We start from the raw sequence: 14,911 nt of genomic DNA on the forward strand, positions 1-14,911 counted from the left end.
CACGTGCGGCTGGACAACACCACATTGACAGGCTGTGCACATTGCCGGCCATTACGGTAGGGGATCTCCGCTCATTTAGAGGTGTGAGGAAAAATGAGAGGAGATTCCAGCCAGGATATCAACGGGATGTGTTTCCTTGGAGGTTCCCGAGAAACATTGTGCTGAATCCCTCCTCCTTACTGTGGCAGGATTACTTTTTACTGTAACAGAGATGCTTCAGTGTAGCCGATTCCAAAGTTCAAAGAAACTTCTAAGTGAGCATGCCCATAATATGATATACTGATTACTGACGCTTTACATCAGTGGCTCAGAGGAAAGTGTAGCAGTGACATCGTTTTAGGGGTGGGCAAACATAACTAAATGTTGAGACTGGTAGAATTACCATTTGGCAAAATAATCAATATCCTGTGTTTGGAAGCAACCAACCAGACACTTGGCATCAGACAGGGCAAAGCCTAGGATGGCATAAGAAAACTGCTGCTCTTTCAAAGAAGGATTTCTGGCATAACTCAGTGATAAAGCTGCTGAAAAATCTTCCAATACCAGCACCAGAGCCAGGCACATTATATGTGGCAACACCAATGAATGTATACTCATATTTGCTGTGTAACTTCATGCATAATGTTCTGTTATCAGAGATTTCAGGCTGGCTTCAGCACCCTTCAGTTGCAGTATAGGAAAAGATTTCCCTCCACAGCCACACGTATTTTAGATTTATTGGTCCTTTAAAGACCTCATGTGCGCTCCAGGAACATCTTAAATTGGAACAAAAAATAAATTATTGTTAATGATCATGTTCATTCATGTCTGATAAGACAGATCTAGTAAGTCACTCAATGTCACGTTGGCAGCCAGTTGTACGAGGAGAGTAGTTTGTTGTGATTTACTGAGTAAAGTCTATTCAGGAAGCAGAACAAGTGAATAATACACTGTCCTAGTGTCATTATACAGGGAAGTATAGTAATGCATTTAGCTAATGTTCAACGGTTTTAAAATAAATAAATAAAATAATTGTGCTTCAGAAGAATACTTTTAAACAATCTCATGGATATTATTTCATGTAGTGCAGTGATGGGAATATTGTGTGTAAATATTTAAATACTGTAATACATTTCTTAAATATGTCATTTTTCTAATATACTGTGTAGTGTTTTCATATTGACTATTTTTCAAGGATGTTTGAATGCCAGTCTGTCCATATATGTATGTAGAAAAGACCACACATAGCGAAGCTCAGATTCTGCTGCCTGCTTATGGTTTGTTGCTGTGTAAGACGGTAGACACCTCTATCGGCTCTGACATTATACTGAGGATGGTGACATTATACTGAGGATGACAACAGGTGTGCTGAAGACCGCATGAGGAGCCTAAGGCGATCACTGATCATCATCTGGTGCAAACAATTTGTACAGAATAATTTCACTATTTGTTAGATGTTAGACTTTCCTGGGAAAGTTTGTTTGCTTAAAGACAGCAGGCAATGTTAGTATATATTAATAATAATAATAATAATTCAAGTAGGAGTATGGACCATAGATAATGTTGGGGCAATTTGATCATTTGTAAAAAAGCAAACATATATACTGAGGATATTAAGGCTGCTCTTAAAGAAACATAATGTGAATACATTACTTGCTATAAAACATAGTAGCAGGGCTGGATAAATACCCAGTATCATTTAAGTGTCCTTATGACTAGAGCAGTGGGCTGGTGCTGATATTCCAAGATGTCACACCAGCCATGTAACCAGAATACAGCTGTTGGAAAAAAACACTGGCTTGTATGCAGGGCATTGGTAAAGCTACTATGTGCAATACTGTTGCAGGTATGTGTGTGTAGATAATGCGGCGCACTAGCATCTATGTAGGGATACTTGTGTTCTGTGGAGCACAGGGTTGTAAGTGGATCACTGGAGCTGTTAATGTGCAGCATTGACTTGTATGTGAGCGTGGTGGTATAATGTGGGGGCACTGGTATAATGGGATCTTGGTGCTGTTCTAACTGGGTATGCTGTGTTTTTTTTGGAAAGTGTGATTTTTTTTTTTTGCATAATATACATTGTCTTGTATCTGCATGCTCTGCAAGGCACTGTTTTCTTTGTCTGTTTTGCAAGTGTAAACCTTCAAAATTTATATTAATACAATTAAACATGATAAAGAACTCCAAGCACAGTGTTCTCCCTCACCACCAGACATGTTTCTGGTAGCACTGTGGTGTCCCACCCCTGCAATATCCACACTACCTTAGTACCACAGCTTACATACCCAAACACTGTTCAGTCCTACAGGCGCAGAACTTTTGTGACAATATTTTGCTACTGCAGTAGGATGATCTCATACTTGCCAACTGTCCCGGAATGTCCGGGAGACTCCCGCATTTCACGCGAGTCTCACGGACTCCTGGGAGAGTGTGGCAATCTCCCGGATCTGCCCACTTCCTGTAAAATGACGCGTTTTGCGTCATTAGGTCACGGGGGCGGGGCCACAATGATGCGATTTTTCGGAGCCCCGTCCCCTGTACGCCCACCTTCCCCGGCAGGCTCCCGAATCATACTTGCCATAAGTTGGCAAGTATGAATAATCTGCTTTAATATACTCTGCTATAAATAGCAATGTCAAGTAACTACGAGTATTGTTGTGTACTTTTTATAAGTAAGGGAAGAGCTGAATGAATCTTTTTCTTGGGTTACTGCACCTAACTACTACTTCTGAGTTCTCTGGCCAAAGACATAGCAGATATACCCCACGTGACTGAGAGTTTAGAGCATGGGGAGAGTCCTCTTAACCCTAATGAATGGTGAACATCCTTGTCAAAAAAATGCTTAAAAGCAAAACTACAATTTTCTATGAGACTTAGTCCCCTTGTCTTAGCCATCTCCAACAGGGTGATGAAGTGCAGAAGGGTAGAGATGTCTGTTTATAGAGTTGTTTCAATTATGGCTCTTCTGCCTCCACTGGAAACCCCTACTGGTAATCAGCACACACTGTGAGAGGCAGAAGTATTGTTTTGTTTTCTAAAAGGTCTCTTTTTCTTCAACAACTGATAATTTTATCTTTTGCACCTGGTATTGTAATTGGCTGACTACTTTGGGGAAGCTGATGGATGTACTGGTTTGTCCTTGTTCTGCTTCCAGTAACCGAAGTAGCTGAAATAATGGAAGTGGTTGTACGTGACTAAATGTATCCAGCAGTTTGTGTCACTCTTTTAAATTAAATGTTTAATGGTGTGAAGGCAGTTTGGAGCTTCCATATCACTGTGGAACAAGAGTAGAGAAGAAGGTAGGTGCTCAGTATCTTAAAAAAAATTTTTTTTTAAAGATTTTATTTTTGCAAGGGTCAACCAAAAGTAACATTCTGTACAGCACTGTGTTAAAAAAACATCTGAAATATACATATGCATTAAAACATACAGCGCAGCGTCTTGTTAGAAAAGAGTATTAATAAGGATGTTGACCCAATTTTTTCAAGAAAGCAACAATTTTAGAAAGAGAAATAAGACTGAGAAGAGTAAAGGGGGGCGGCGTGGCGGACCGCCTAAGAGGGAGGAAAGAGTGTAGTGGAATCTGGAGAAGATAAAGAAAGAGAAGCGATGGAACAGGGAAGGGAAGAATGGATCTAGATGGAGTGATGCTGTAGAATCACATGAAAAAAGGGGTTTGGATTTGGAAGTATGAGGTCCACGGCGCCCAAACCTTAGTGAATGACTTGGAGGTATTACGGATTATGCATGTCATGTATTCCATCTGATAAAAGTACCAAATCCTACTGATAATCGTCTGTAGAGTTGGAGCATTGGGCTGCTTCCAGTCCGTAGCAATTTGGCATAGGGCAGCAGAGATTACGTGGCGAAACATTTTCATTTGATGCTTGGTGGCCAATGGGATCCCGAGAGGGAGAAGGAAAAACCTGGGAGAAAACAGGATGTCAATCTGCAGTAGCTGTGAAGCAAAGTCCCGAAGTTCCGTCCAAAATGGGGCAAGTCTGGGACACTGCCAGCAGATATGGAGGAAGGACCCCTCTGTGCCCACAACCTCTGCTCAGTATCTAAAATTTATCACAGAGCTGAGCAATTGACTGTGCAGTCAGGGTGTCTGACCCCTCCCTCCTCCATTGTAAATGTTACTAAGGCAGACCATAAAAGATCCTCATTGATAATCAATACATGGGCTAACCTAGCAAAAGGCAAAATGTTATTTTAAGGTTCAAGTCGACTTTAAACCTACCAAAAGGTAAATTCAATCCCTACCTTTACCAGAAAACACATTGACTGACTTAAATGTGGAGATCTCACACCTGTAATATATACCTTCCTACTGTCCCAGTTGGGGGCTGTCCCACCAGTCTGCACCTTTGTCCCAACTGTTGGCATATTAGAGATATACCCAACTCACTTTGGTGAGAGAGTGCTGCCCTCACTATGGTGTGTGCTGTGCAAACCATCCATCCCTTCAAATCTGAAATTGGTTAGTTCAAAGGCCTTTTTATGGAGGGGTTTAGGATGCCATAGTGCTTCAGAAGCACTAGGTACGCCACTAGGGAATGTGGCATGTCCCAACATGATGTGATCACGCAAATAATACAACATTTATTGTATGTACACTGCTACGACTTAGGGAGGAACCAGTGTTGGGGGATATAAGGAATAAAAAAATGAGTACTGCATCAGTATTTTCATGATTTGACTTTACTTCCGGTCATTTGGATTCAGAGAATACATATATTAGAACCTGTGCTGTTTATCTTCAGAATATCCAACTTCTGATCTTACTCATGAAAGTAAAATATATTGTGCAGTGTTCATCTGACATTCCACTGTAGCTTTTTTTAGGCTGGGTACACACTATACAAATTTGCTCCCAATGCGATATCCTTAATAATTTTACCAACGATTTACAAAGGGAAAAAAAAGTCCCGATCAGCAGGTCGATTCATGTGTACACACTAACCACGTTTTACAGGATTTACCTTCAGATCTGTGCTCTTCATCTGTCATAGCCATCTGCTGAAAAAAATCGTTACTCTGCACACTCCATAGAGATCTATAGACACTGCAGATATACCCCACATGACTGAGTACCCGTGCCCGTCGTGAGTACATACACACTGCAGAATTAGAACGACATTCTTCCATTGTTGAATGAGATCTTTTGTCCAGTCTAAAGATCAAATGAAATGATACGATGTGCTTTGGCACGGTAATCGTTAATTGTTACAGCCTACACACTAATGCGATATTGGGCCGATAAATCATCTGAAAACACTGTGTAGTGTGTACCCAGCCTTAGAAAGTAAGTTACTCCCCACTCAATTACAGATTATTGAATCTCCCCCCACTACTTTAGAAAAGTGTCTTGATGAGGTACAAAAAGCTGAGACATTTAAGTTGCTATGACATCGCTGGCCCCTTTGTCTCTCCTGCATCTGTGTAGGAATTCAACAATCCACAAAATGCGTTTGTCACTGTGTTGGACCTCTGTTAGGTAAACACGGCAACCTGCTGCAGAGAAGTGAAAGAGCATAGTTACGTATAAACACTCCTGGTTTATCTCATTCATATTATTCAGCTTGGTAATGTATCATAGCCTTTGAGAAATATTTACTTGCTCTTTTAAGCAGAAGATGCTATTTACGGTTGGTTTAGACTTTATTGTGTGGCTTACATGAGTCAGTCCAACATACAATAATAAAATCTTTAGGCCATAAATATAAAGGAATATAGTTTGATCTGTGGAATGTATACACTGGAGACTTATAATGTGTATTTGGGTCCCATAGTGCCGTGATACAGCTCTGAGGCAATGTAATTATAGTTGCCACACTGTCCTTTCCTGTCTGTGGCTTTATTTTTCCTTTCTCTACTCTAATAAACATTTAATGGAGAAAAAAAGCTGCCAATGTACTTTCTATACTTTTTCACACTTCCAATTTTCTAATTTGTGAATATAGAGGTAATATGACCTTATCTGTATGGCTTTTACATGGGTTTCCTCCCACAATCCTAGTATACAAAAACATACTAATAGGTGGCTGCTATCAAAATTGACCCATGTCTGTCTGTGTGTGTCTCTCTCTCTGTCTGTCAGGGAACTGTAAACTCCAATGGGGCAGGGACTGATGTGAGTTCTCTGTACAGCGCTGAGGAATCAGTGGTGCTATATAAATGATGATATACTCTTAGTGTAAATTACACTTTTATACTTTGCATACAAGTACAAGATGACTTCTTACATTTGTACAATCTACTAGATGGTGCACTTGTCCTAATAATTTGGGAATTTTTCTTTAATTGATATTTCAATATAAAACAATTTTTTTCATCTCATTTGCTTTAGATAAAAATAATGGCCATATACACACAGCAAATTTGCAAACAGGCGCCAATCATCTATAAATCCACCAAAATATAAAATCAATAATAAAAAGTCCAGAAAAAGTATATATAAGTATAAAGGAAGTCCTATGTTCCAAAAGGCACAGTTATGGAATCTTCTGATCAAGTCGAATATTTCAATATTCCTCATAGGTCATACATGTAAAAGAGAAGAAGAAAAAACATAGTGCAATCCACATATATATCAAAAATGTAGATGGAGGAGAAAAATCCCTATGTACTCCGTGCAATAATAGATAAACGGGAACACCTCACGTGATGATGGGTTAAACTTAACCCCTCAGGGTTGCGCACCTTTTCAGACCTGACACCTATTTAGATGGCCCGTTGCTGTGTAGCTGTAAAGGGTACATTCCCTATGAATTACTCCATTCTTGTACCATGAATGTCCCATGTTTACAAAATGCTGGAGGACAATACCTGGAGCATGAAGAACTGCAACTGCCGGGGAACATTCAGACTTCTTTACTGTACTGCTTGCCAAAGACCGAACCTTTTTGGTCACTGGATACCAGCCACTGTTAAGATAACAGTGGGAGTATCGGAGAGGAACCCATATAATTAAAAGGGAGTGAGGGAAGCCAATACTGTATCTAGGGTGTGTCAAAATGACCAATCATTTACTTTATTTATTTTTATTTTTTTTCTATCTGAATTTTGGAAATTTCTCTAACTGGTTTCCAGATCAGAAAACCCTCTCTAGCTTGTAAACAAATGGTTTTGGTGTATGTGATGCAGCCACGCCCCTTGATTATTTAAATTTCCCTGTTTTCATTTTTATTGCCATCATCGTAAAATGTACTTTGATATTATTTGCAGGAGGCGATCCAGTTAGATGGAAGGATTCTGTTTTCGCTGCTCCGTAAAGTGTCTCCTGTGGCCTACAAGCATCTGAGCAAGCAGAAAATTGACCCCATCTTGTACATGACTGAGTGGTTCATGTGTGCGTTTTCACGGACCCTTCCCTGGAGCTCTGTCCTGCGTGTGTGGGACATGTTTTTCTGTGAAGGTAACTATGGTGTACAGGACCTTCAAGAGTGGCAAGGCTGGTTAAATATAAAATTACTGCAGCATTTACTACCAGCCCTGTCAATTGATTGATACATCATGTGTGCAGTGTATCTAACCTATCTGCCTTTCTATTTCATTTTTTTATTTTTTTTTATTTGTGATAGTATCCCATGAAATTATTATGTACATTGAGAAATTGTTCATAAAAGATGACTATAATGCAAGCAGTTTGAAGGAGTAATGCTAATGTTTGGGCTGTTATCATGCGCAATGATTCATTGAATAAAATAATAATAGTCTTTAATACCTTTGGTAATACTGAAGAGGAGTGATTGTATGATTCACTGAGATTTTAATCTCATGTTACTTTTCAATAAGAGTATCCAGGTTACTGCTAATCTGTGGGTTACTGTTACTGGAGGGTTCATGCCCCTTTCTTGTGTTGTTCATGGTGATCCTGAAGGTGGCTGGGGAATGATGTAGCATTGCTGGTCCGTGGATCATTGCTCTGCCAGTGGTTGTGGAATGATGTAGCATTGCTGGTCCGTGGATCATTGCTCTGCCAGTGGTTGTGGAATGATGCAGCATTGCTGGTCCGTGGATCATTGCTCTGCCAGTGGTTGTGGAATGATGCAGCATTGCTGGTCCATGGATCTTTGCTCTGCTAGTGGTTGTTTAATGATGCAGCATTGCTGGTCCGTGGATCATTGCTCTGCCAGTGGTTGTTTAATGATGCAGCATTGCTGGTCCGTGGATCATTGCTCTGCCAGTGGTTGTGGAATTGTTGCAGCATTGCTGGTCCATTGATCATTGCTCTGCCAGTGGTTGTGGAATTGTTGCAGCATTGCTGGTCCATTGATCATTGCTCTGCCTGTGGTTGTGGAATGATGCAGCATTGCTGGTCCATGGATCATTGCTCTGCCAGCGGCTGCGGAATGATGCAGCATTGCTGGTCCATTGATCATTGCTCTGCCAGCGGCTGCGGAATGATGCAGCATTGCTGGTTCGTGGATCATTGCCCTGCCAGTGGCTGTGAGGGATGATGCAGCATTGCTGGTCCGTGGATCATTGCTCTGCCAGTGGCTGTGAGGGATGATGCAGCATTGCAGACAGCCCCCCAAACCTTCACCTATGGCCCCAGCTCCATCCTGCTTTATCAGTCCTTTTATCAGATTCATGCCCCACTGAGCTTATCCAATGGTCCCAGGTCTTATTGAAAGATGGGGCAGAGGGTGAATCTCTGCAGGTGTAAAACAGAGACTAAGACTCGCATGACCTTCTGCCCCACAAATGCAGGGAGGCTATGCAGCATGAGCAGCACATCTGAGATCAGAGGAGGATGGCCATACAGACTATTTTGCATGGTTTTCCTCCTTCCTTCTTGAGACAGAGCTGTGTGATTTTCCCTTCTTGGAACTTGTTATGTATGCACCAATATGCTGCAAAGTTGTGTGTCTATTTTTTGCATATACTCAGTGGCCACTTTATTAGGTACAACTGTATGTCTGCTCTTTAATGCAAATATCTAATCAGCCGATCACTTGGCAGCATCTCAATGCGTGAAAGCATGCAGACATGGTCAAGATGACAGTTGAGATCAAACGCAAGAAAGGGCAAGAAATGTGACCTAAGTGACATTGACCATGGAATGATTGTTGGTACCAGACAGGGTGGTTTGAGCATTTCAGAAATTGCTATATACTGGGATTTCATGCACAACAGTCTGTTTATGCACCATTATCTGTAAATTCTCAACATCCAGTGAGTGGTAGCTTTGTTGGGGGGGGCGAAAACATCTTGTTTATGAGAGGTCACTGGAGAATGGCCAGACTGGTTCAACCATTCAGGACGGTGACGGTAACTCAAATAAATAATGCCTGACCTGAGAACCTCGATTACTGCTGCAAGAGATTATGGTTCTAATTTGGCATGAATTCATGGATCCAGCCTGCTTTGTGTCAACGGTGCAGGTTGGTGGTGTGGGGAATGTCGTCTTGGCACATTTTAGGCCCCTTAATACCACATGAATTGTTTAAATGCCCCAACTACCTGAGTATTATTGCTGACCATGTGTATAACGCGACATGTCGTTAAACACCCGTCATATCCACATGGAACCTAATCTCAAAGATATGTTCTGAGGACTTTGTTGAATCCATGACACAAAGAATTGAGGCTGTTTTGGGGGCAAGAGGGGGCTCTCTACTTTGGAGCACAGAAACAGGTTAATAGATAGAAACCTCTCTGCAGAATTGTGCTGTGCTTGTTCCAGTCTTACACCCAACGTTCAAAAGCTGGTGGAAAATGTGGTTATCCAGGAGTCATATTGAATTTTCATGTTTTCTATAGCTTCTAACACTTGTTTATTATACATTAAAATGTCCACTCTTATTCCATGTTGGTGTATCTCTGATTAAATGGGTGGCCCTTTTGTTGGTTGTAGGGTCGCCCGTGCGGCCCTTGAAGTGTATCAGCTTGTCAATCACTGGTATAAACATTGGACATTTCACTGAAATGTCCTGTAAGATTTTTACTTCTTTATCGACTTGCAATTGTGAAATATTGTTTCATTTTGATAGCTTGATCTCAAAGGCATGTACAAGAATGTCACTGTTATAATAAGCTGTGTGGTTAAATCAACATTATGATTTGTAAGGACAGTAAGGTAAGAACATTGTGTACAAAAATCATTTGAGAAGAGATGAATGCTGATTCTGTGAAGCATCCCAACCTGTTCTTGTGACTCAGAACTGCTGTACTGTGCTCCCCTCACCCACTTGGGAGGGATTCACAGGGCACTTCCAGTCTGGTGCCAGCTCAGTGTGAGGCGTGCAGTGTCCTTGTTAGATGGGCAGATATGAATGCTGCAAGGAGCAGTTACTCATCACAGGGTGTGTAAGTAGTGTGGCCTGCCTGTACTTGACTTTTCAGGAGGTGTGGAGTGTCTGTTTTGGTTACAGTCTGTTAGCATGTGTTGTCTATCGGTCTCATCCCTCCCTGCATTTGTCATTTAAGGCTTGTTCTTTGGCAGACTTTCTGTTTTTTGACCTTTCTATTGCTGTGATTTTAACCCTGCATGCTGTATTCCTGGGGCTGTGACACCAATGCACAATTTGATGTTACCGGGAAGTATAGATTATCAGGGACTAATGAGCCATGTGACCTCTGAATTCCTGTCTTTTATGCATGAGGTTTGCCTGCAATGAATGCACTGAAGTCAAATGCAGAAGTGAACATATCACAATGGCAACATCTGTATGACGTTATCTTTTAAAAGTATAGATAATTTATTTTTCCTGCTAATATGCATATATAAATTGTGCGTATATTGGGAATGGATCTGGTAAGAGTTAGAATCATGGCAGTTATCCTTTGCCAGCAAGAGAAACTTCACCATCAGGCATTTTAGAGTGGTGTATTAAATAAAACTCTGTTTCAGTTAAATAAATAATACATGTGTTTTTGTGTGGATTTTTTTGGCATGGCCTGTTCTAGGAAGTATTTGTTAATTTAATTTCACTTGACTCTTGCTCCTTTTCTAACTTTATCCCTGTAGGTGTGAAGATCATCTTCCGGGTAGCACTTGTTCTCCTGAAGTATTCACTTGGCTCCTCTGAAAAGCTCAAATCATGCCAGGGCCAATATGAGACTATGGAGAGTCTAAGGGCGATTGATCCAAAATATATGCATGAAAGTTTTCTTATCCCAGAGGTGAGCAGGTCACGCATTGATGGTATTTGTCTATGTTGGCAGAATTCACACTATGATGTAAAGTAATTGGAGTTTAGTTTCATGAAATCAGAACATCTTTGTCTTCACAGCTTTAAGTAGTGAGTGCGAAACAGCAAACAACATTTATAGAGTTGTTGAAATGGGAAAAAAAAATGGAGCAGAGTTTAGCTACAGTATCATTTAAGGTTTAACTGACATAAATAATTTTTGGGCCGCGTAATAACTTAGGCAGTTTATGAACTTTGATTCCTTTTACTAACCGCATTCACCTCTTTATAGAATTTAGGCTCATTTTGATGATCTATTTAGGAAACGCCTAAGCCCAGGAGACCTCCTTATAAAATGTGGTGACAATTTTACGTTGCTTTTATTCTAGAATATATTTTACATATTTACTCCGTACAGAGAAAAATATCCCCCTCCTAAAATGAGTGGCTTAGTATGACTCTCGCTGCTTAAGGCCTTCTACACACCCTGTGGAAAGAGTGTTTTACCTGAGGCTCAGTCAGCACCTACAATGGTACTTGTAGCCAGTATAGAGGTAAAGAAAACGACGCCCCAGGAAGTCATGCTTTCTAGTTGTCTACTTTGTGGTTGACAGTTTCTGTTTTACTCAGTGTGTACGTAGCCTAAAGGGTAACCTTCCCATTCCCTCCACACACGTACTCCTGAAGTCTACAGTCATGTTTGCGCTATGGAAAAATACCTTCAATAAAACATGCACAGGAAACTTTCTTTGTAGAAAGGCTATTTTTTGGTAATACTAAACAATCTTACAACTATAATTTAGCAAGAACCTGTTCACTTGTTGCATCTCTTAACTGTCAATTCCTACTGATTTGATAATTGCACTTGAAAAATTTAAATGGGGAGGGGGGGGGGGGTAGCTTTCTTACCCTTTAAGCCTGCACAGTATGATAAAGGTTACTTTTTTTTTTGTTGTTGTTTTTAAAGTGATTCCTACTGAATGAATTTAATATTTTGCTTGATGCCCATTTTACATGGCCTCTTCTATTTCTTTTCTCCTGAGATTGTGGAGTTGACCATTACAGAGCGGGATGTGGAACGTGAACACCTAATACAACTAAAGAAGTGGAAGGAAGAATGTGGAGAGTTGCAATGCAAATCGCCCTCCCGCATGCATGGGGCCAAAGCCATCAGAGATGCTGAGCCATCTGTCCATAAACCTCTCATGCACTCTCCATCCATCATCCTTCCATCAGGTGTGGGCGCTGGGAAGAAGACTAAAGAGCAGAAACAGGAGGAGAAGGAACAGGAAAAGAAGCGGGCTAAGGAGGCAAAGGAGAGGGAAAAGATGGAGAAGGAGAAAAAGAAGCTTGAAAAAAAGAGTAAAGGCAAAGGTGACCAATCTAATGGGGCTGTGAAAGAGGAAAATGGGGGTGGTGGGACCAGAGATTTCCGGCAGGATCCGGTACAGCCTTTGTTGGCCAAAGTATCCCAAAAGGACTCTTTAAATGTGCACCAGTCCAGTGAGAGCTTGTGCTCCAAAGAGAGTGAAGACACCTATTTATAACTTCCACAGCCATGCCACTTGGAGAAATGGTTACCCCAAATCATACCCATCAGTGTGCTTTAGGAGTCCTTCAACTCTAGTACTAGAGATACTTCAAAGGCAGAAACCTCTTTTGTAACGGCTGCAGCAGAGATGTGTTGGATACAAATAGGTAGAGACCATTCAGAAACCAGCCTTATTAATCTGTTGGATAAAGTAATGTATTTGTGGGATTTGTCTCCAAGTTCTAGACTCTTAGTACTTCCAAAAGTCGTCATTGCTCAGAGATCACAAAACATCCATTATGTGTTCTTCATGTCTGTTAGTCTCTGCTGGTAACAGACTGGACTAGTTAGAAATACCATCCAGTATAGGCTGCAAGGGATCCTTTCTGTATTGTGACTGATGTCCGTATAAAGGGTGCTGAGTATGCGCCCTGTGCGCTGTTCCATTCCAGATGTTTTGCTGCTGAAAGCAGAATGTCTCCTTCTATGCACAACGAGTTCATTGTTTCCTTTGTACATGGGACCAACCAGAAAAATAAAAGTGACAGACTCTCTTCCTCTATCCCACAGACACTCTTTGTACCAATAAATGGATTAAAGGAGTATGAATTATAGCCCAACACAATGGAGTGTCTGTTTAGTTTGTTCACCGTCTTATTAGATCCTTTACAAGGAGAGAACATGCAAGTTTGCATCTCAGGTCTCTGCAAGAGGTTCTGGGAATGAACTGTATGCTGTTACCTGACCAACCAACACTATTCCACCCTCCTCCTGATGCTACAGGGAAGGGCTTGTATTACACAGTGTATTATAGCGTTACACTAAACACAGCCAAGCAGGAATATTTATTTATCTATGATATTAGCTGTTGCAAAAAAAATAAATAAAAAAATAAAGATGCTTGCCAATATTTAGACTACAATAAAATTACATTGTGGTTGTTTGTTTTTCCTATAGTCGTACTGTTCAGTTTGTAAGTGGACAAATGTGTTTTGAACTATTTGGTAATCAGAATGCCTTAAAGTGTTTTTCCCAACTACAAGAAATGTATAAAATATATCTACTGGTGACTGTTATAACTGATGGAAGTACCACAAGCACATTTGCATACACTATATACAGTGTTACTAATTGTGTTTCATGGGTTTTGGTTTAGATTGAATATATTTGAAACCATTCAGGATATGTGTTCTTGTATCACAGCATTCATTTGTGACAATAGTTTGTGTTTTGTGTGTGTTTGTTTCCTTTTCTTCCTTTAAGTCACTATCCTTTTGTAAGTGATGAATTTACTGTCTATATTGCTGGCTTGTTTGGGGGGTGGATTTTGTTTGTGATCTCTCTTGTGCGTGCCGTGCAAGAGTTATGTGCGCATATTTTCTGAAATGACCAATCTATGCAGTATAAAGGTACTATGGTCCCAGGAATGTAGCTCCACTCTTGTTACTTAGCTTCAGGAAATTTGCAAATGTTCCTGATGTAGGCATCATTTTGCTGATGAGATAGTCAGCTTTCTCTTTAACCGTGCTGCCAGAAGTCCTCCTTGTTTCACAACCAGGTCACATACAGGGGGACCGTTTCTTAATACCACTTTTATACAAACTGCTTTGATAAACAACCTCACAGAAACATTTGTTTTTGGTTTTTCCTTTATGGCTAAATCAGGTGTTTGACTTACTAGCAGAGACTTATATTCATGCTTTAATCACACCCAACAATACAAAGTCACTTTGGGTGTTTACAGTAAGGACTTGATCATTTTAGTTGTTTGCAATTCAATGCAGTCTAGATACAAGCTAAAAACAGACCTGTTACTGAACAAAGTGAGACAACAGCTACTGCTCATGCCTTCAATAACCAATTAGAAGATATAATATAAAAGCACACTTAAGATTTATTTTGTGCACCTGCTGGCATGATTTGCATATAAGTACTGAATTCACATTAGTGATCGTATGGTCGGGTAATGCGCGTTGAGCTACAAAATGTTTGTTTATACTTTATTGTCCAGATCTAGATATACTGTAGATATATAACTGTAACATGATGGCATGTTAATACAATCACTAACAATATCATTAATAAAATAAAAAGCTTCACTAAGAATTTATTCTTAAAAGTGTAAAAAAGGCAACAAATGCAAAATAACAGACATATACACAAAATGCTATGGCCCATCTAAATAGTTCATACCAGTAGTATAATAAATTAGGTATCCCTATAAACATTAGACAGGACTATATATTATCAGGGGGTTTAT

General features: G+C 40.3%; 1 protein-coding gene across 1 annotated transcript in view; it reads left to right on the forward strand.

The window, feature by feature from the left end:
* The window catches only part of TBC1D10A (TBC1 domain family member 10A), a 34,590-nt gene extending 21,012 nt beyond the window's left edge, over nucleotides 1–13,578 (forward strand). Inside the window, exons 7-9 of the mRNA XM_075213160.1 lie at nucleotides 7,210–7,399; nucleotides 10,958–11,112; nucleotides 12,164–13,578. Coding sequence (XP_075069261.1) covers nucleotides 7,210–7,399; nucleotides 10,958–11,112; nucleotides 12,164–12,667 — 849 coding nt within the window. The 3' untranslated portion in view covers nucleotides 12,668–13,578. The remainder of the gene's footprint in view (nucleotides 1–7,209; nucleotides 7,400–10,957; nucleotides 11,113–12,163) is intronic.
* Nucleotides 13,579–14,911: the final 1,333 nt, after the last annotated feature.

This window comes from Mixophyes fleayi, chromosome 1, assembly GCF_038048845.1.
Source record: "Mixophyes fleayi isolate aMixFle1 chromosome 1, aMixFle1.hap1, whole genome shotgun sequence".
Classification (NCBI taxonomy): domain Eukaryota; kingdom Metazoa; phylum Chordata; class Amphibia; order Anura; family Limnodynastidae; genus Mixophyes; species Mixophyes fleayi.